The 23,431-nt window shown below is 39.6% G+C and overlaps 1 protein-coding gene and 1 long non-coding RNA gene across 5 annotated transcripts; both read left to right on the plus strand.

The window, feature by feature from the left end:
* Window positions 1–674: 674 nt before the first annotated feature.
* On the plus strand, window positions 675–13,386 carry LOC139966517 (uncharacterized). Of its 4 annotated transcripts, none has more exons than XM_071969652.1 (2): window positions 675–912; window positions 10,428–13,386. In XM_071969652.1, exon 2 carries the CDS (start codon window positions 10,466–10,468, stop codon window positions 12,137–12,139), a length of 1,674 nt encoding a protein of 557 aa, XP_071825753.1. In that variant the 5' UTR covers window positions 675–912; window positions 10,428–10,465; the 3' UTR covers window positions 12,140–13,386. The 4 variants fall into 4 exon arrangements, with proteins under 4 accessions (XP_071825753.1, XP_071825738.1, XP_071825748.1 ...); XM_071969637.1 differs by lacking the exon at window positions 675–912 and adding an exon at window positions 3,731–4,000; XM_071969647.1 differs by lacking the exon at window positions 675–912 and adding an exon at window positions 7,483–9,256.
* A 7,804-nt stretch (window positions 13,387–21,190) lies between these two features.
* On the plus strand, window positions 21,191–23,090 carry LOC139966542 (uncharacterized). Its single transcript, XR_011792691.1, has 3 exons — window positions 21,191–21,205; window positions 21,803–22,120; window positions 22,832–23,090. It is a non-coding gene; the product is annotated as an uncharacterized lncRNA (long non-coding RNA).
* Window positions 23,091–23,431: the final 341 nt, after the last annotated feature.

Here is a 23,431-nt window from a genome sequence, read left to right on the forward strand (position 1 = left end):
GCACTTCCTATAAATAATTATTACACTGCTAATACACTGCGATAACGATATTTGCTTTTAGGCCACTGCATTTCTGGCTGTATTACAAAATATGAAAGTTTATATTGTCCATCAGTTAAGTTCGTCAAATGTATTAAAGTCCATCCATGGACAATAAACAAGAATCATCCTACTGGAAAACTTGTAAAAGAGCACTATGTTTGTCTTTCTGATATATTATGTAAAAGAACCAAGGGCGTAGGAACCGGGGGGCTGGGGGGGCGCTAGCCCCCCCCAGTGAAAAATGTGGAGGTTCGCAAGTCAGAAAACCCCTTTTTCATTTCCAAATGAGAAAAAACTCTCATTTGGAGCACCAAATTGCATCTTAGGCCAGGTGAAAATACAAAATTAAGTTTACAAAATGGAGTGGGTGTTGAAGTGTGCTATATTGCACCAAATTGCATCTGAGGCCACCTGGAAATGCAAAAAATTCCAAAGGGGAGGGGGACACCCCCTCCCCTTAGACCCCTCCCCCAGGCCGGCCATCAGTCTTCAGCCCCCCCCCCACTCAAAAGTACCTTCCTACGCCACTGAAAAGAACATGTAAAAGAATTTAAACAGGAAACAAAATCTGCTGATAATGATATCATATGATCAGGACGTAGCCAGTATGTAGCACGATAGTTTCATTCAACACCCTACCCGCCGAAAAAGACTATAGGATCCGATGTCAGTTTTTTAACATGTAGTTTAGAACCCGTTTACGCAGATAATATTTCAGTTGAGAAAACACTTGAGAAATTTGCATCAGATGGCAATCGTCGGATAGCTCTCGCCTTCTCTTATTAGGCTAACTTAAACATTTACTAGCTACAGTTGTATCAAAGACATTTCTGGAGTATCTTTGCATCTACAAGTATCAGAAGTTGAAAAGTAAGTAAGTCTACTCTGTACATGTACCTTCAAGGGCGGCGGAACCGGGGGGCACAGGGGGCAAGCGCCCCCACTTTTCCTCAGGTTAAAAATGTGCCCTTTTTCTACATAAAACTTGTACTCTTGATCACCTTATTAGAACAGCGATATTTCAGTAAGAGATCTAATCCTAATTTAGAACTATCAGGGGCGTAGCCAGTATGTAGCACTGTAGGCCCGGGCCTACACTTTTTTTGGCCAAGTTATCTTTTTTATTAAAACACCCATAATTCAAATCCATAAGCTTGCTGGACGAGTTTAAGAGTCTAGACAGGAAAAACTATTGAAATGAACGAAGCAAGATTATGGCTAAATTAGGTGACCTATTCTTCTGTCATCTAGGCTGTCATTCATATCACGTGCCGTTTCATTCAATACTCTACCCGCCGAAAAAGACTAGGATACGATCTTGTCAGTTTTTTAACATCTACTTAAGAACTAGTTTACGCAGATAAATTTCAGTTGAGAACATTCCACAGTCAAATAAGCCTATCGTTGATTAACAGACTTTATATGTATAGAGCTGCAGCTCTTTGTTGCCTGTTGTAGTCACGATCGGCGTTCCAAGTTCCAAAACAGCCTTTTCGATAAACATTTACTAGCTACAGTTCAAAGGCAATTACTGGCTATGGTTGTATCAAAGACATTTCTGGCCTATCTTTGTATCTACAAGTATCAGAAGTTGAAAAGTAAGACTACTTAGACGGGGGGGGGGGGGGTGGGGGGCGTTGATGGAGTGATGTGTATACGCAAATAAGATAATACAATAAGATTTATAAAGGGTACTAAATATCAGGCTGCAACAGTCCAATCGAATTTCTGCAAAGTGCCCTTTGACTTCGGTGCCCCCCCCCCCCAGATTAAAGGTGCTTCCGCCGCCCTTGTGTACCTTGCTAATTTTAATACATTATGTATTATTGAATTACGTACTTTTTTAACTCGTTTGTTTTTTGGGTTTAAAAGTGATATTGAATGAGGTTTCTCAAGTTAGCAAGAGGCCAGGGAACCAGAATGAACATTCGGGAAGGGCTGTTTCCTGCCATCTGGGGGGTTTGTAAAACCAAAAATTTTCTTGTACGCTCCGCGCCAACCGATGGTGGCGCTCCGCTCAGATAGTCGTGCCTACAACTTTGAAAATCCATATCAATCGCAAAAAGTGCTCCCCCCCCTTTCAAATTCCTGGCTACGTCGCTGCAACTAACTGTACTTAATTAATATATAATTCCATCATTAAATCCTCCTGGACCTGTTGTGGTCGTTGTTAGGATAACTTACAGTTACGTCACACGTAACATCCTACTCAATAACAAATCCCTTAAACCTTAGCTACAACTTATTCGTGTTGTTGAAGGTCAAAGGTCAGCTGGTGTCAAATCGTAAAACTTTGCAAACAATAACATCTCAGATGATGAGGTTTGGTCAACTTAATGTACGTTATATGGATGTAGGCCTACCACATAACCTCCTTACTTGGTTAATTTTTAACACGATCTCTCGAAAAGGAGAGTGTGTACGTAGCTTATATTGGGGATGGTGGCTGTAGCCCTACCACATGCATGGATCACAAGACAGAAGTTGCTTTTGGTGGAGGTTAAAGGTCATATCGGTTCAGCAAGATCAACTCGGGAACCTTGCTTGAATTTCGATGTGCCACATTGAGTCCAAGAAGACACACTAGATTTAGTGCATGTCAAAGGTCACCTTAGCTCTATATGTAAGTGAAGTAGGTCGTTATAGTGACAGTTGCGCATGCCTCATTGATAATAAGATTCCTATTATGTGGTAGAGGTCAAAGGTCGTCTGAGGTTAGCAGGGTCTGTTCGTGTACATGCAATACAAAGCTGTATATACATGATACCACAAGACGGAGTTTCTTGATCACCCATCCTCATGTAGTCCTATTTTGTGTCTAGGTTTATAACCATGGTGTGACGAAGCACCATTATACGAACAAAACACAGCGATAACACATCTACCTTATAATCAAGATTTTTTTGTAACGATTAAATTGATTTGAAATTGATATTTTCCACGTTCAAGATATCACTACAAATCTAGTCTGAAATAGGTTTTACTACGGGTAATTTGTATCATTCATATACTTCTTGTGAAGTGAGGAAAAATTACGAAGAAGAGTCGATAAGTTGCTCAACTTGAAATCCTGTTAAATCTTATCGATTTTCTGCAATAACCCTTACCAGTCCGATTCACTCTTTTTAAGGCTATCGCATTTATATCTAGCTGTTAGAAATAATGCACTTGACTTTTCCAATACTAATTATTTCACAATTTCATTGTTTGAACTTGTGTACGTGTTATGACAATTTCATTGTTTGAACCTGTGTACGTGTTATGACAATTTAAAATAATTGTGTAGTATGACGTACTTCCTAAGCCAAACGGTAATTCTAGACGAACAAACATCGTGTTCCAAACTCAAACAATTTACTAATGAACATACTTCACAATGGAATATCCACATGGCCACCCATTAGGTAATCTGCAATACAGAGATGCACCCGAAGAAAAGTGGTAAAGTCCAGTCAACAACAAGAAAACGAGGAAAAACTCTAAAAGCATTGTTTACCAAGAACATATAATGATAAAACCACCTGCCCGTGCTAATTATCACTGATGTTGTCGTGAATTCTATATTTAAGTTCTTACGATGCCCAAAACACGTGGGTTGATGCAGTTTCCTGCTGTAGGTCTGTAACAAACGTCATATATATATATGTTTTCATAACTCCCCAATTCAGGAAACACAAAGATTATTGCAATCAATACCACATGGACACACAACAAACAACGACGAAGAAGAATGAATATTACATTATAGTCCTATTTTGTTTCTTAAGTTTCCGAGCAAGTGCTTGATAGTGTTAACTCTTTAAGAGGCGCTCAAAGGGATTATAAAACTGCATAGTCAAAGTTTGGATTCTCTCGATTCTTATTGACTCCCGAGTTTCATGGTTTCCTGGGCTTTGAGACCAATGGCGGTGTGACAAGATGGCTTTAGAGTGACTGTCTCGACTTTATTATTCTACAGGTAGGTGATCTGTTGGATCCCACTTGGATCTTCAACTTGGTGAAATCTTCAAGTTGGAATAAAATCGGCTAATGGCATTCTTTATGTACCGAAATATCCCCTACAAACCATCACCCATGCGCAATGCGGCTCGGTACGTCGTCAAAATCTTTCCAGTTGTAAATGTAATTTTAATATAGCATTGTAAATGTAACTGCAAGGCTATTTTCGTTTAGTTTTACTTGCGGTTGTGATTTATTACAGACCATTTTTTTTGCAAATTAAGAACAGGTAATTTCTAGCTCATTCACAAGTTTCCAATACCTACCCTGAATTCTTCCACTGTAACAATAATTTCTTTGTAATTCGTACTTGATGGCAGTAACCGATTTTAAAATCAGTAGAACCAAGTGTTTACACCGTACAGTATATTATATAGGATTCAGAAATGATTTCAACTCGGTTAGCATCATGAGTGATCTCTATAAGGCAAAGTATGTCACCAAACAGGACTATAGTATCGTTCGAGACATCTGGCAAAAGTCTACAGTGCAATGACGACCTTCCTTTATATACTGGTTTGGCCTACTTGGGTAGGGTGTCAGCATAAAAAGCGGGAGGCCCGTGTTCGAGTCTCGGTGGAGGTTAGAAGTGTTTTCACTGTTATGGACTTTTTTTGTGGATTTATTTATTTATATATAAACAATATATGTCGGGAAAAAGCTGTTGAAACAGATGCTGCATTGAGAGAATAGCCGAATCTCGAGGGAGATTAAATTAGTGAGTGTTTGGAAGTAAAACAGCCAATGTATTTGCAAGGTTTCGAGCAAAACTAGCTCTTCTTCAGTGCATGATTACTGTCAGTGACAAGGAGTAGAGATGCGATATATCTTGTAAAAAGCTGTTTCCGCCCTAAGGCGCCTCAGCGAGCCAGGGGCGAAAGCCCCTGGCCTTTGTAGCCGGGTCGGAGAGAAATCTTTGGCTGGAGGATGGCAGGAAAGTAGAATGTTTTAAGGGAGGCAATGCGTAGTGGCTGGCTTCGAAGACTGGACTGGCGATGTGAGAGATGAATTGACTCGGAGGCTAGACGGACTTCACGGGAGAGACTCTTCACTGGCGGTGTGGTTTCGATGAACGAACGTTACAGATGTAGGTTGTTATGCTGCTAGCTGGATGGTGTTGTGTATACTAATGGGGTTCCTCTGCTTGTTGTGGGCCCCCAAATTTATGTATCCATGCCGATGGGGGGGGGGGGTGATTCCAGTATGAAGGCCGAACTCCTAAGTTGATTTGTTATCAAGATGATGAAGATGATGTGTTGGCGATGTACACTTGTCGAGGAAATCGTCCCTTTTTGGGAATCGTCCCCGATTGGATGCTAGCGATGCTAGTTGTTGTGTTGCTGTCTGTTTCTGGAAGTAGATGGTATGTGATTCTGCATGCTTGACGCTAGGAGGTTCCAATTTGTCTGTTTACGCTGAGTTGACAAGGGCTATGTCAGGAGCTGCAAGTTCGAAGAGTGGCCTGCTCATCATCTTGTTAATCTTTATGGTCGTAAGTGGTGTTGCTCTGGGGCTTTCTGATATTCCGGCTATTCTTCGTAGTAGATTCACGCGTTGTCTGACTCTCCTGAGGTTGTTTTGATGGTGGTGTCCGAGTGTGATGTTTTTATCCGTGATTAATCCCAGGAAGCGAACTTGATTTGCGACTGGTATGACAATGGTGTTGATTTTAAGATGTGGTTGCCTCCTTAATCTGTTGTGTTTGTCGATGTAGAGTTTCTGTGACTTGGTTGGGTTGAGTTCCGTTCTCCAGTCGTTGTACCCGTTGTGTTTTCGGTTGATGTAACGTTGTATGTATTCCTTTGTTCTGTGTGGGTGTGTGGCTAGCCCAGATGAGGATGTAATCAGCATATCGCGAAATTTTGATGTAGGCGTTGTCTGGTTGAGGGATTTCTCCGACGTACAGGATGTATATAGTACCGGGTTGATGATGCTTCCTTGGGGCGAACCGGCGCTGAGTGGTAGTGATGAGGAGAGGGATGAACCAATTTTGAAGTTGATGATTCGATGAGAGAGGAATATGGAAACCCATCTTGTTAGTTTGGCCGGAAAATTGTATTTTCCGAGTATGAGTAGTATGCCGTCGTGCCACATTCTTCCGCGGCTTTTCTGCATCGAAGAAGGCTGATATCGTATGATGACCCTTGGCTAGATGACGTGTCTTCGTGTCGTGTCATCGTAGGCCTCGTGTCCTTGATCTTCGTTGGAGGATATATGTCTTCTTTTGCAGGGGCGGCGATTTGTTACAAATATTGGGGGGGGGGGGGGGATATTGCTTGGGTGCAGGCGAATTACTATCAAAGCGGAGCGCCACCATTGGTTGGCGCGCAGCGTACAAGAAAATTTCTGGTTTTGATAGCCCCCCAGATCACCGGAAATGGCACTTCTCGGGCTTGAAAATGACCAACCAGATGTACACTTTTGCCTGAGAACCAAGTTTTTCCCAATGGTTTTTTTTTTTTCATTCATAACCTTTTTCAAGATTGTCACCAGTCACACATCATGTTCGACCTCATCGCATCTCCTGTGGATCATTGATTTTGTAGGTAATTCTACGTAACGCCCCACAATACCCGTCAGCCCCACTTTTCATGGTTTTAAGCCCATTATTTGTTCAGAATTTGAATAATAAATTCACTTCAAACCATACCCATGATGTTGCACAAAATTTCATCTATGGATAACCAGTATAGAAAAACCCCCTTCAACCCCTAACAGACCGGTCAAAATTGCACGAGTCGAGGGAAGTATGATGTGGTGTACAAATATTAAAAACTCTTATAACGGCTACTATAAAACTTCGATATCATAAAAAATATCAAAAAATATGCTCGAGGGGGGCGGTCTCCACCCCCCCCCCCCTTGGCTACGCGCCTGCGGTTAGAAATCTTGTAGGAAACAGGCCAAATGGAAATCAGTGAACCCATATCGATGTGGATCTGTCATTTACCTCATGCAGCATGTGTAATTTTCTATTTATAGCCACAAAAAAAAATATGCCATCAAATATTGGGGGGATATTAGTTACTATTAGATACCACCGTATATCCCCACCTAAAATATTGGGGGGTCCGTCTAGCTATTCATTTCGAAAAAAGAAAAACTACTTTTGGTCATATATAGAAACAAATTGTGACACGGTTAGACAGGCGCCTTGCGATGGATTTGCCAAGGGAGAGGCGAAGCTTGTAGGCAAACTATCTAAGCGTAGCGCCACCATAAGTTGGGGCGAAGCGCAAAAGAGAATTTTGCCCGAAAATGCCTCCCAGATCGCTGGAAATGGCACTTCCCGGGCCTTGTAAGTTGCATCTAAGCATTTTCTACTTTGAAATTACTAGCGATATCATACAAAATATGCTTTAAAAAAAACTATGCCACCAAATATTGGGGGGGGGGGATATAAGATACTATATCCCCCACCTAAAATATGGGGGGCATGTCCCCCCGTCCCACCCCCCATGATCGCCGCCCATGTTCTTTTGGATGGTAAGCACCGTAATACCCTCGTTTGATAAATGCTGCTATTTTCAGGATACGGTCTTTGTACATTGGTTTGTTTGGGATGATGTGAACGGTGTTGAAGTAGTTTTTGATGTTTTGTACTTTTTATTGTTCTGTTGTTGATAAGTTTCCGTTGAACTCCAGGGTGGGGATCTGTTTCCTTGTATTCTTGACATTGGTGATTTTGTTGACTGTACGCCAAAAATCTTTGACGTCTTTGATGTTTGATAATTGTTTGCATTTGTTGTGCAGTTGATCTTCTTTGTGTTTGTGGATGAGTTCGGTCATTTGTTTCTTGATGTTGTTGTGGACAGTCTAAATGTTGTTACTTGCGTTCGCTGTGGTACTTTCCGAATTTTTCTGCGTTGTTTGATGAGATGGATAATATGGCGGGGAATCTGGAATCTCCGAGGTGTTTTGTGGCTTAGAACGGCTTTTTTGTTGGCGTTGATGAGACTTATGTTACTTCCTCGAAAGTTTAAACCGAATGGTGCCGTGGTTTTCAGATTTAGTTCCAAGAAATTTTCCTTTTCTTTGCTAGATTGGTCTGTCCAAGAATCTTTGTGGTCAATGGCAATAACATGTTGAATATTCAATCGAGTGATTTGGGGAATTTGCAACAGGTTGGTTGACCCTTTCTTTTATTTTGGATAGCCGATCGATGTTGAGTCAGTCTTATTCTTAGAATATTTTTTCAACTCTCCAACGTATTGTACGTTGCAAATGTTGCAACATGTAGGTCTCGTAAATGAAATGACAGGTAGTTCTAAGACGACTGAATTCAGGTATTCAATCGGTGCTTTGAAGTATGTGAAAATTCTTCTGAATGATATTTGCCAATGGAGGGAAACGAGGTTGTAATTCAGTAACCAATGGTACCCTTTTGGAATTCTTTGGACGGGTTTTTGCACGTCAATCTTTCAATGCGGGGATTCCTTTAGGCCTTTTTAATTGAATTTTAAATTAGCCCAGAAAATACTGTTTGGAATCTGAAGAAAAAAAACGACCTTGAATTCCTGTGTATATGTTTAAAACTTGGACTGTAAACCCCACTCTCCCCTCTCCCAAGATGAATCTCCGACCAATACTATGCATCGACTGAATTGGTCCTGTTGACCTGCCAGAGCAAGATCTTCCTATCTACGCGAGTCAATGCTATAGGAGTTATTCGGCTGCGCTTTGGCTGGAGCAACTGGGATACTCCATGAATGTGGAAACAACATGGACGGTTGCTAAGTTCTACTGGTGAATAAGATAATAGCGACGTCGACTTCTTACTCCACTTCAACCGCTCCCAAGCTTGAATATTTACCAACTTGGTCGGCGAAAGCTGTAGCTGCACCCTTACATTTTGGAAATGGCATTCAGCCAGCCGCCTGGGGAAATCAAATGTGAAATTGCGAAATATGTGTTTCCATGCGGTAATTCCCCGTCGTCTTAACAATGGATGTTCCACAAGGACTTTGATCTTACATTGCCTTACAAAACCGTATTGAGATATTCGACCTTAACCATATTTAAATAGAGAAAAACAGGATTTAGTTTACTTTATTGCAAATTTGTTTATACTTCAAGTCAATACGGGAATAAACGGCGTATATACGCCTACGTCGGTACTGCCAGGATTTTCACAAATCAATGGAAAGCTCTACGACTATACACTTGTAGAAGCCCAACATTTCCATATAGATATTCACAGACACGGAGAACGGAGGTAAGTGAATACATATACTTAAAATCGAAGGAGATTGGCAAATTTTAAGCTATAAAGGTATAGCCATTGGGATGGAGCTTTACTAAAAAACATGTTGGATATCGTTCAGGATGAGTCGAAGGGGTTTCGTACACTAAAAATGTAATGCTTACAGCACAAGCAAACCGAACCATATATTTAACTTATGATATGTTTACAGTATGATATATTTACTGTATGATATAAATCTTTATGATGCCATTTTGTAAATATGTGATGTCACATTGCTACGAAGGGTGGAGGTGAACCTCTTTCTCTCTCTTTGGTTTTCTTTCAAATTTTGCTACAACAAAAGAGGTGAGTGTAAACAGTGTAGATACTGTTAGCAATGCCATCATAAAGGTCGTAGGTGTTATGAATTTCAATGTTAACATTCAGCATTTCCACAACCCAACTCTACTTACAGAAAACAACCATAGTAATAAATAAAACTACTAAAACTTCGATGCATATGTGGTTTGATGATATCGTAGCATGAGTTGTTCAACGCTTAGTCTTGCGTGATAATAGAAATCTATACTAGTGTTTGTCTAAGCTGTTTGGGGACGTTAATATTCACACTTGTATCGCTATCACAAAGACAATGATAACGAATGTGTTAATGCTGTTGCAACAATTTGTAACATTAGTCAGCAAAATTGGAATTGTCGACTTGATATTGGACCTTGATCCCCACGTAACGAGCATTTGTTGCCCTCAAATATTGGCAGCATCAGCATTTCTATCACGAGTTGTTCCAGGATTTCCTCAGTTAAAGAACAACTACTATACTCGTCAAGTTAACCGTGTCAGCTTTGTTGTCCCAGATATATATATATATATATATATATATAAATATATATATATATATAAATATATATATATATATAAATATATATATATATAAATATATATATATATATATATATATATATATATATATATATATATATATATATATATATATATATATATATATATATATATAATACTAGCTCATAGAAAAGTTTTAAGTAATAGCATTGTTTCTTAACCTTTTCAACTTTTTGCACATCTTAGTACTTGATAAATGAAGAGAAAAAAAACAACTGTCTGTCGCTGTAGTAGAAATTTATTGATCTCTCTCTTTCCAATTTGACCAAATCTACTTTAGGTATAGACTCTAAAAGGTGCCCGAAAATTGAGTTCAGCATGGCGTCCAATGATACGACCCTCGCGTCAGCTTCTTCGGCAACATTAAGGAAAATTGAGGAAGATTATTTCCAATGCTCCATTTGCTTGGAAGGAATGGAAGACCCAAAGCTATTGCCGTGTCTACATAGGTTCTGTGCGGAATGCTTAAAAGCTGTGATTCAAAAAACCAAGAAATTTAAATGCCCACTCTGTAAAACAGAGCACGTTAAACCGGCAAAGGGGGTGGACGGATTCAAGACTGATTTTGCCATGAAGAACATTTTAGAAGACATTCAAAAATCTGTGGAAACTTTAGAACTTGAAAAGAAGCAGATTTCAGCAGGTGGCGACAACACACCAAAGCCTCCAAACTGTCAAGAACACAAGGATAATCCATCGAATTATTGTTGCGTGAGTTGTGGCAACATTGCCGTTTGCAATCATTGTGGTACAGTCGGGACGCACTCTCGCCATAATTGTCAGAAAATCGAGGATTTATGCCGCGCGGAGGTTGATAAACTTATCGAGGCAATAGCTAAGTTATTGCAGTATAAGGATAAAGTTCAACATATATCACTGCAAGAAACGCGAGAGAAAGAAGATATCTACACATCGTCATTTGTCGTCATCGAGAAAGAATCCATTAAATTGAGATATGACTATATCTGGACACGCGCAAAATGCGTGCTTGAGTCAAATAACGACTGGTCTAAAATCCAACTGACCCCTAAAATTCTAAGTGAAAGCGAAAAGTTAATACGCGACATTTCAAGCTCGGCACATGAAATCCATTCGAGAGATGTCTCAGCAGGAAGGATCTACGTTACCCAACAGACGGGGTGTATTGATATTCTGGCGACACGTTTTAAAAGTGATTGGGAGATTAACGGCATAGCAAGCTGCCGCAAGGGTGTCGTTGTTGCGACTGGCAAAGCCTCCCAAGACACTTCGCACATAAGCGTCTTCGATATCAAGGGAATCATTATACAGCAGCGGACCATTAAGAGAAAAAAGACATTCCGTTTTATACCGAAGCGTTACTGCGCCTCTCTTACCGCACTCAAAGTAGCGACAGTATGTATTCCAGATGAGGTGGGTGTGTACAATGTGCCAGATGGATCTTATAAAAGGAGAAACATCGGTGAGAACTGCAGCCAATGGGATGGAAACAAATACGTAATGTGTGTTGCAACCGATCCTGACAAAGGACATATCTTTGTGGGTAGTAACAGCAACAGAGCTTTATTCGTCTTTGACGAGCGACTGAACTTTATACATGTAGTTTCTCTGCCAGATTTGATAAAATGGCCGAGAGACTTATCGGTACAAGGGGATTTGATTTTCGTTTGTGATTTTTCTGGTAAGCGAGCATTCGCAGTCCAAACCTTGCAGCAACCACGGGTAGTCTACGAATTCAGAAAGCCCAGTTTTGGCCTGGCAAATTTGGCGCCATTCAGAATATGTGTGGACGAGAATATGTTCATCTATATCATATGGGAGGTGGTGTCAACGGATGAAGGTCAACTTGTTGTTGCACAGTATGTCCAACAGGGCGGTGAGTTGATCAATCAAATGTTGGTGAACAAGGATGCAAGATCTATAACAACGCTTAAAACGACAAAGGGCGAGAAACTCCTATTAGCAGCACGGACAGAAAACAAAGTGTTTGTACATGACCTGGTAAGGGGTTGATTGTTCTTTTCAAATGCTTAGACTCACTAAATAACAACGTTGTCGGTGGTAGTAAGTAATGTTTTCTTCAGTCATAATGAAACCCTTGCGATGAAATCACAAAGTTTAGAACATAAATGCCTATGAATTTGAAAACGAAAGGTTTAGGATCACAGTTTCGAAATTGTCAGATGTATCATGCTAAAACATATGGTATAGTTTTTTTTCTGATTCTATGAGAGCTATGAGAGCTACTCCTAACACGGTTCTAATATTATGATCATGTGGAATTCAAGAATATAAAAGAAAACTTACATTCCTTTCTCACGCTTGGGATTACAATATTAATGCAGTAATGTAAATAGCACGGCATGTTTATTCTAGATTTCCAAACGTTTTCTATGCTAGCGTAAATAGGCTCTATTTCCTGTTTGCGCTTGAGATTTTGGTTTTTCCCCTTGCATATCACTTTCAAGAAGCTGCTGACTTCCCAGTGTATCAATTTACTTAAGATAATAGTGTTACTGGGTGCATCAGAACAAGGTCATTGTTACTTCTGCATGATTTCTTTGTATATCCATTAGATATCAATTCGCATATGGGTTGTCTCTTTAGTACAGGACTTCCTCGTTCATGGAAAAGTTGCATCATCACTGTTGTGGTCAAAAGTTTCTGCTAGCAACCCCAATCAGAAGACCTCCCTCCAATTTTCCCCCTCCCTTTAAATAGACAAAGAAATTGCTGGGAATACCATGCGGCTGGAGAGTACGTTTACTCACGAAGCCATGAGGACGTAGATTCAGTCAAATTGTAGAAGCAGATATGGATCTAAAGCTATTAGTTTGAAAGTGATTACGAGTGGTGGAGATCTGAGCTGAATCCACTCTTTCGAAATCCCATTTGAAGTGTAATATTATATATATTCCCTGGTAATGTGATTTAATTGTTAATCTTGTTCCTGAAACTGGTTACCCGGACAGTGGAGTTTACACAGAAGCCTTGCTCTAGGCTACAAAATTAGGAACTCTTCAATACTATATTCACTTCCCGTCGTCACATAGAATTATCATTATTACAAATTAAAGGACTAGCTAATCCTGCAACTGTTCGAACTTTACGCAACTATAGTATCCATACTCACTTAACCATGTTAGAATAAGTATTCAATATTCATATTCATGTTTGACCTTCAGGTTTATATAAGTCTGTTTCTGTTGAAATCGAGTGCTCGAATATAATTCACTCTATAGTAAACTTAGCCAACTCTACACAGTTTCTTTGTGTTATTTTTTTATGTTCATCTGTCGTCATACTGATAGGACACTGTGGATTACAACCTCCAAACGAACCCAAAGGGTGGAACATTCCTTACCCAGCTAGTAATCATTGTTTTATACAGCACGCTCAGTTATATTTGGAGTTGTGGTCATTGCTCGTGTGAAGCGTATTCTAGTTTGTGTTAACATATTGTTTACTTGTTGTTATTATGACGTCACACATGGCTCGCGTTTTGGTGGTTATCATTGTAATCACTCTTTGGTGAAAGGATTGGTGTGCCTACGACATGAAATTGAAACACAGTAGAAGACTTTCAGTTTATCTCAAATAGTTTTCCATCCAGTTCACATGCATCATGGACTCGCAATAACATAAAGAATATAATTTTGCCCTTCAGCTATGTATTTGCCAGGCATAAAGCTGACACATCAACCTTGTGTTTAACTGCCTTTATATAAGCAATGTAGCAACTTTTCTCTCATCCTAAATCTGTGTTATTATTTATATATTACATAGAAACATAGTTACAACTTCTTAGGATAGTTGAGGTCTTGACATGTACAAAGGTGAGTTTTAAATGCAAGTCTTCCACTCAACACAGTACATATTAAGAAGTTAATACCATGTCAGCTATACACTCTATACTGTCTTGATTGCTCATTGAAGTGCATATAATCCTTATGTCCTGTGAAACTTTGGTTTAATTAAATTAGTTCGCATAAGCGATCTTGTGGTCATTCTGATCTTGCAAAACCTGCTCAACCATGTGTGGTATAGCCAGAAAAGCAGCCACTATGCAACAATTAAAGTGGAAATTTTGCACCTTCGGTGTAAGGGGACTGTTACCCTATAATGGTGATCTGACGGGCTATGAATCACGCGCTATTAGAAGCGTGTACAGATGCTTGTTTTGAATTATTCGGTTTGTGGGGCTGGAAGACAGCCAAACTGGGTTCAAATTGATTGAGTGCCAACCCGATATAGCCGGTATAGCCTACTTGTTGTTAGCCTTTTGTCGATTTGACAAAACCGATGTCCTCTTAATGTGTTTACAACTTACTAGTGAATTAGCTTACGACTTTTAGCATCCCTTTAGATTAAACTCAGAAAATCTTTTCGACAGGTGACACATCATACCAGTTTGGTGTTCATGTCCTCGTGCAGACTTTTATGGAACATTGCCTTTAAGATGGTATAATTGTAGTTGTGTATAGAAGAGCCACCCGTAGTGTTAATATTAGACAGTTGGAGGGGGGGGGGGGGGAGGAGGAGGGGTAACAATACGTTTATATGGCGGTGATGCCCTACATAGTAGCAACAATTTGAATAATCCATCGTGACCTTAGGTAGAATATTGGTTTTAGTGTTCCATACCATAGTCCGATAAAAGAGAAACGTTCGAGTGTTAACAATTAATTTTTCACTAGCTATACCAGTCTTCAAGACATTCAGTATGCTTAATATCTGGTACAATATACTTTAAGGCTAACTGGATGCTGACGTCGGCTTTTCCGTGCAGGCTTAAATGTCAATTATAATCCAATTGTTTTATAATTTCTAGTAACTTTTCCAAAAGATATATTATTCCAAGTTCATTTGGAGAAGAAATCAGCAATGGATGACATTGATCACCATCGATTTTGCACAATTTTGAGTCCATTATTTGAGTCCATATAATACTTTTGCTCGAGCTCCCAATGACCTTTGTGTTGTATCTGAAGAACTGACAAAATGGTCTCTGTGATGAACTAACGATGGATTTAATGAGACTCAGATGTGTAAATGGTACATACTCAAGAAATACAAGTGGTGTAGGAATACAACCTGCACGATTGTTGGCGGTTTGTCACGGTCTACAACATATCACAATTAAGTTTGGACCCACGGTCATCCATTAAGATTTAGTTCATATATATGTTAGGTTGTACATTAATCCATCTACCTATCGTGCATGTTACTTGATTACCAAGAAATTTGGTCGGCATGAAAATTAACGTAAAAAATAGTAAACCATATTAAACATTGCCTAGAGTAATTAATCAAACAATATACACGAGAAAGGAAACTTAAATTGAATATTGAGTTCCATAATTTTAGGTTTTCTTCTTAATACATATCCGAATACGTATAATGTACATATACCTTTGTGTATTACATTTATTTCTCTTCATATCACTGAAGCTGAAGCGGTCTTGAGAAGGTTGAAATTTAACAAAAACCTGCCTTCAGTCAACCTAAGCAATAAAATACTGATATGTAAACTTTTACATATTTTGTGAGCTATATTAATAGAAGCCAGTGAAGCTCTAAAATAAAGATATTTTACAAAGTAAATATGTTATACTGTACCAAGATAGAGTAAACAAGATTACAACGAACTATCTAGAAACAAAGGAGGAAGTGCGGGTATATTAAGGCCTGTATACAGTGTTATCGCACCAAAACATATATATATAGAACGAACCTTGGTATACGAGCACTTCCTTCTGTATACAACTCTAGATAGTTATTGTAGTGCGCGTGCGCGCTGCAATTATGGCATTATTTGCCAAGTGAACGATACCTACATGACTGGGCGTTGAAACTTAAAGTTTCATATAGACTCTGTACATTTGCAGTCTCAGACGCTAGCTGCGTAGCCTACTATTCTAAGCCTGTCATGGCGCTCGCTAGCGCCTCACTTTGTAGGTACCTACATGACTACTCCCTGGTGTGTTGTCCGTATGAAAAGCTGTTTTACTTTTTATTTGATATTTGATGATATCAACAGTTATTTGGTGATATCACCAATTATTTGGTGATATCAGCAAATATTTTCTGATATCAGCAAATGAATTGGTGATGTCAGCAAATCATTTAACGATATCAACAATGATTTGCTGATATCAACAATGATTTGCTGATATCATCAATAAATTGTTGATATCAGAAATTATTTGTTGATATCAACATTTCCAACATATCACTAATTTTTTGGCTGATATCAACAAATTTAATAATGATATCAGTAATTTGATTTAATGATATCAGCAAATGAATCGTACATATCACTAGTGCATGCGTTTAATATTATCACCAATTCATTTGCTGATATCAACGAATCATTTCTATTTTCCATCTTGTAATTGGTACGATGCAGTGTCACACAAATGCATAGGCTAGCCTAGTCGATTTAGCTTATGTTTGTACCATAACTATGTACATTGGTACTGTCTTCTCTATTACATTAGTAGGCTAGTACTAGACTATGGCCACTAGCGACTTAGCGGGGTTTTGTGGAAGGATTCAGTTGATGGCGCTCGTTGCCAATTCCAATTCGACTCGGATACGCTTGAACTACTAATAACAGCAAATGAATTGTTGACATTAGCAATTTCAACATAACACCAATTCAATTGCTGACGATCAAATAATTGCTGATATCAGCAATTAATTGGTGATATCATTAAATAATTGCTGATATCACCAAATAATTGTTGATATCATCAAATATCGAATAAAAAGTAAAACGGCTTGCCATTATGTCCGCGCCAAAATTAACACCATGAACAACCGAAAAGTTCTTCTTAATACTGCAAGCACTCCACCCGCACTACAATATTGCGTATATATTTTCCTGTGACCCCTAATTGACCCCTTTATTCAGGCTGGTACACGACTGATATAAAATATTGTTTAAGAAAAGTCACCCAAGATTGAGCCTTGGCACGAAAACGAAACAACCTAACAATGCTTTAAAATGTGTCAAGCAGAACATGGTGGTGTATATCGTCCAATCTGCTCTGTTGATTATATGCAAGGAAAATAAAATGTTCCAGTTGAGTTATCAGTAGTCAGAAAACAATTTCAGGATTGTTAATGATTTACTTTAACGTTTAGGCCTGTACCGAGCAGCCGATCCTTCGCCATTTCCACTTCTACGGAGCAATCCAGACGTCATATTGAGCCCCAGAAGTAACATGCATACACTTTTTGTTTTCGATGAAACTATACCTCGAGATTTTCAAAAGATCTCGTTTACATATTGTGAAGAAATCTGTATTGTTGCAAGCTTCACATATAATATCATCAATCCTTCGCACTGTAGGAAAATTGCGGAACTGATCATGGGCGGCGATCCTGGGGAGGGGGGGGGGGAAGGGGGATATATCCCCCCATGAAAGTGGGTGGAGGGGATGTAATACACCATATCCCCCCCCCACCAAATGCCAGGGATAAGAACATTTTCATGCCTACATTTATGCATCATCGTTAATGTACGGCTCTTTTTAAGCTTCATTTCTCGCCTACCATAAACGCAGTGCGATCTTTTCAAATAAAGCGTCTTTATAAAGCAAGGATAGTTGACTGTGGGCTTCATTGGCCCTATAACAACAAAATGTATTATTGCGCCCACGGTATTGATATAGTACATATATGCACCCTCATAGTATTCATATAGGCCCTATAGTAGGCCTACACACGTACATGTTCCCTCGAACAGCTGAGAATCTCATGTTACCAGGGTAATGCTTAATACACGTTTCACCTGGATTCCCTAGCAATCGGTACCTAGGAATGTAACTATGTGTAATTGTGTATTGCATGTGCATAGGCCTATAATAGCCTGCATGCATGAGGCCATTTTTTCATCGAATAATGTAAAAGAGCTCTCGAACATTCTAACGTAGTGCCTGAAACAAGATTGACAGGGGCAATTTTCCCAAAATAACAACCGAAATTAAAAAAAATTATTTTGGATCCTGATTATGAGATATTTCGGACATGATATCCCTTTTTTACAGTTGGGTATATGCCGCTTGGAAACCTCGGGAAGTGCCGTTTCCGGCCATCTAGAGGGTTTGTTAATTCCAAAATTTTCTTCTACGCTTCGCGCCAACCCAGGGTGGCGCTACGCTTAGATAGTCAACAAGGTCATATCCCCCCCCCCACTCGGAAGTACGGATCGCCGCCCACGGAACTGATTAACAACACATTGTCATGGCTACTAAAGAACGTTTCCATACACTTAAGGTTGCAAAAATAAAACTCATACGTGGCATGTACAGAGCAATCATTATCCCAGCTTACATCAGGGAAATTCCATCATTACTACGGAAGCAAAGAAGGGGCTCCACAAAAAACCCGTCATGCATAGTAGGAGAAGGAGAAGGAGAGGAGGAGAAGGAGAAGGAGAGGAGGAGAAGGAGAAGGAGAAGGAGAAGGAGAAGGAGAAGGAGAAGGAGAAGGAGAAGGAGAAGGAGAAGGAGAAGGAGAAGGAGAAGGAGAAGGAGAAGGAGAAGGAGAAGGAGAAGGAGAAGGAGAAGGAGAAGGAGAAGGAGAAGGAGAAGGAGAAGGAGAAGGAGAAGGAGAAGGAGAAGGAGAAGGAGAAGGAGAAGGAGAAGGAGAAGGAGAAGGAGAAGGAGAAGGAGAAGGAGAAGGAGAAGGAGAAGGAGAAGGAGAAGGAGAAGGAGAAGGAGAAGGAGAAGGAGAAGGAGAAGGAGAAGGAGAAGGAGAAGGAGAAGGAGAAGGAGAAGGAGAAGGAGAAGGAGAAGGAGAAGGAGAAGGAGAAGGAGAAGGAGAAGGAGAAGGAGAAGGAGAAGGAGAAGGAGAAGGAGAAGGAGAAGGAGAAGGAGAAGGAGAAGGAGAAGGAGAAGGAGAAGGAGAAGGAGAAGGAGAAGGAGAAGGAGAAGGAGAAGGAGAAGGAGAAGGAGAAGGAGAAGGAGAAGGAGAAGGAGAAGGAGAAGGAGAAGGAGAAGGAGAAGGAGAAGGAGAAGGAGAAGGAGAAGGAGAAGGAGGGCAAAAGGATGAAAAGAGTGAAAAGAGGGAAAGGGGGAAAAGAGGGATAAGGAAGACAAGGGGAGGAGTAAGGAGGGGGAAGACTGAAGGAAAATTGACTGATGGTAAAAAGGTGAGGGGAAGCTGTCCGTTTGTATATTTGAGGCGGTATTTATGTATTAAAAATCAACCGAAAATTGCATGCACTCGTTAAACAAGTTAATCATAAATAAATCAAGTCTAACATGGCACTTTACTTTGAATAAGAATGGTGGCCTACGGGTGTCTCTTCCTGGTTTATAAATGATTTTATTAATTAGGGTCATCTTTTGACTTCGTCGCGGTGGATATTCTGCATATATACAGACGCAGAGACGAGGAATGACCATTCCGAGGTGCGCGATGCTTCATGTAGAGTAAGTGCGATGAGAATGGCATGTTTCCTGCGTCTTGATGTGCATCGCGATGCCAAGAGGATCGCTAATGAATTCTTGAACAGTTATTAAAATTGTTGTACTTGGTACATGGAGTCGTGAGGGAAGCACCCATCAACCCCCCGGTGTACAGATTGGGGAAATATCACATATTAATTACATACCCCTAATTTTAATGAATTTAATATGGCAACCAATGGGAATATTGGCTTAACTATAGGTGGTGGAAACAACGACGACCTTTCCAATACTTTCGATAATTATAATTGTACTTTCCGAATCGTAATGTGGTCATTGCTGGTTGACTGTTAAGATGATGCGCCATTGGTTGCTTCTTGAATTTTAGATCCTCCTGCAAGCAGGAACTCGCAAAAAAAGCCATCATTGGCTTATCAAAGCCAAAAGCTGACCGCAGTCAGTCTCTTAGATTCATATTTAGCGTCCATGATTATGAATTGTCAATTGTCAACAACTCTGTAACTGGACGACATACATTAATCTTGGAGTGACTCGAACTCGGGACCTTATGATTGAAAGGCATCGGTGTTAACCACTGAGCTAACAGTCCCTTCATGTGATGAAATAATTGGTTGTTGACCGATTGGGTAGGAATATCGTTGGATGTAGTATGTAACGGCTCACCACTACTTGCGATTGGAGGCTTGTCTCTGGATCGTCTTCTCTGCTTTTGTGTCTCCAATGAATCCATATTTTGTGTTCAGGCTGTTTTAGTAAAAGATGTTTACACTGAGTCTTAAATGAATCTGATTTCTTATTTCTCAATAAGTACAAGAGCAAAGGATAAAATGAATATATGTTACTCTCAACCTTAATTTTTGATGACCGCGCGATTATGTAATAGCTATTTGATGCACGCTACTTCTGTTAGTAGTACCTTGCTGATTTGCAGGTGAATTATCTGCCAAAAGTTAAAATAAAACGATCCGCCAAATTTGATATCAATCCGCCAAATAGAATACTGATATTTGGGACTCCAAAACAAACAGAAATATGATTTTCATTGCAGACTGGCGCGGTTCCAGGATGATGGGGACGCGGAGAGGGTAGGGAAAACCCCCTTTCAACCTGCAACAAAAGTCCAAACGTAACCATTCGAACGACTGTGCCATTGGGTTTAGACAAAATTATAGACCGATTTATAGTCTAAATTTATATGCTTCAGACTAATGCACAATTTGTTGTCTTCTTTTCTGGGGTACGGCCTCAGACCACCCTATATCGGGTCCACCTTCATAGACCCAAGAGCCACACCAGACACAAAGAATGTATTTGTCAATGTTCCAGAAATATTTGACCATAAGTGTCACTTAAGAAATTTCTGGGGAGAAACTCGCTGACATGGAGCCGATGTTAGTCTGTTCAAAATACAAATGAACCAGTTCATTCTTTTGGGAGGTTAACCGGTTATCGTAAACTTGAATTTTGGTTACCGTTTTATGGACCCTTCTCTGCAGACGCACATGTGTGTATGTCCGTGTCTGTAAAGTTTATCAGAAAAGTTGTTTCAAAAACTTACACGTGGAGGCCGATTTCTTTGAAACCAGGTGCCCCGCGACGGGAACTTGTGTTTCGTAAACCTTGAGAAAGAAAATTAAAGGTAAGAGATCAAATTAAGTGAAAAATAACTTTCGTTTTGGCTGTAACTCAAATAACTTTAAAACATGTGGGACTGAATTCAAACCGTCAAGATAAGTGTTTTTCAATATGTGTCACTCACGGCTTGACCGATAAGTGAAAAAAGTTGAAGCGTAACCCTCATAGGTTACGTGTGAACAGTATGCATTGTTGCAATGGCAACTGAGGTCAAAGCTCAAGGGCTATAACGACTATAATGCTGCCTTGCTTATTGCGGAGTTGATGAATGAAAAGTGTTAATTTTACATATGCTTGTTATGTAGTCCATAATCAATTGTTTGAGAAGGGTGAAAATTTCGATGAAACTTGCAACTTGCAAACTTGCAACTTGGAATGGCCTCTTGTTTTCAAATTTGTGGACGTATTGGCGAGAAGTAGCCTACGTAGTGAAATGGTAAACTTTCATATTTATCTTATAACACGTGTCGTTTGCATATCTCGTGAAAGCGATAAAATGTAAGATTATTGACGCTTTGTCAAGATGTTAGCGTTTATTGTAGCAATTCTATCGTTTTGACACGGTTATTGCAGTACATTTCTTCCAAAATGTATTCTTCAGACTTCCACCGTTTTCAATTGGGAGCAAGTTTTCGATGTGATGTCTCTTCTAGGCTTCCATAGCATCCACAAGGGTGACAATGCATAGATGCTCCCACAATCCTGCACGTAAGACCCTTATACTTATTTCAAGTTTTAGTAATATATATATTTGGCGTCACAACCAGTATACAATTAATTCCACACCAGGCTGAATTTGCTTTTAACATTGTAACATCGTGTAACATCAGACAGTAAAAGGAGTTACAAGTAGCGGTTATTTCAGGACTGAAGAAAAACGCAGTGAAAAGTGTCAGACAAACTAAGGGTTATATATACGGTATGTACCTATCACTTACGTGCTCTACCTCACACAGGATGCGAACTGCAATGTCTACATTGAAGTTCTATGCGCATTGAACAGTTGTATATATGTTAATCTTCACACCCTTCAAGTTGTCGTGCATCATCAGTTTAGTATTGCAATCGAGAGCGATTAGTAGAAAATATTATTTTCAAGTTCAAAACAACAAGCATTACAGAGTCTTTCAACACACTGGATGTAAAAGTACCGTCTATATTGTGCTGCCACTGTGGAATAGGTTTTGAAGTTTACGGTTAGACATTTGGATTTAAGACAAAAATATCATTTTGAACATTTGTATATCATCAAAGTCAAGTGAAAAGTAACCGGTTTCTTTTACACTCGCAGCACACATCCTATCGATATACAGTCACAAACTATATAACATAATTATGAGAACTAAAGCTTTACTTACAGACCTATAGATATGTTTTTATTCAAGTATGTATGTCTGAGTGCTTCTGCCTTCGGGTCCTGACGTCAGACGGTAAGTTATACCTAAGCAGAAAGTAACGCACCTAATATGCTAACATGCTAATTGTGAAGAATTCTATACATTGTGGCTGCACATAGTATAAGCTATAACCAATCCATCATGCGTCGTTCACAGTGATATGCATACCGTGATGTAATTTCATCCGATTTTATACTAAGGGGAATTCCATTATTCATATATTTATTACACAGTGGTGTGCCGAAAAATACTACGGAAGCCAATATGAAGCATCAAACTGATGACTTATACACACAATGCTAATTGGTAAAATCTGAAGGACCCCACCTTTCACTGATGTTACTGGTACAACCCAACCACCCCCCCCCACCGTCCCTACGTAAAATAAAGACCTTGAGAGCAATCCACTACTTGCGATGGTTTCAGCCATTTTCTGATTTGGTATGCACGTAATAGCTAAAGGTCAAATTGTGGAAACCTTGTAAACATGATATCTTAAGAAGGTAAGCTTGGGCAGATCTATTATTTAATTCGTATATGAACCCCACTGAGTACAAGAAACCTAAAGGTTTGGTGGAGGTCAAAGGTTATTTGGGGTCATCAGGGGCCAACTTTGAAAGCCTTGTAAGCACGACATCTCAAGAAGGGAAGTTTGGACAGATCCCATACTTGGTATGAAGGTGTATGACATTGAGTAAATGTGAAAACCATTACACAATATTCAACAAGAACCTATGTCATATTTAGTATGTTGATGTATCACATTTATTACCAGAAGCCTGTTGTATAGGTCAATGGTCATATCAGGACAGAATGTGTCATTGTGAATTTAT

This window comes from Apostichopus japonicus, chromosome 1 (assembly GCF_037975245.1).
Source record: "Apostichopus japonicus isolate 1M-3 chromosome 1, ASM3797524v1, whole genome shotgun sequence".
Classification (NCBI taxonomy): Eukaryota; Metazoa; Echinodermata; class Holothuroidea; order Aspidochirotida; family Stichopodidae; genus Apostichopus; species Apostichopus japonicus.

Excerpts from the sequence above, each read along its gene's own strand:
- LOC139966517 (XM_071969628.1), top strand. The coding sequence starts at position 9,879 with ATGATAACGAATGTGTTAATGCTGTTGCAACAATTTGTAACATTAGTC. Across the intron at positions 10,081-10,427 it reads CTATACTCGTCAAGTTAACC|GTATAGACTCTAAAAGGTGC; the intron begins GTGTCAGCTTTG and ends AATCTACTTTAG.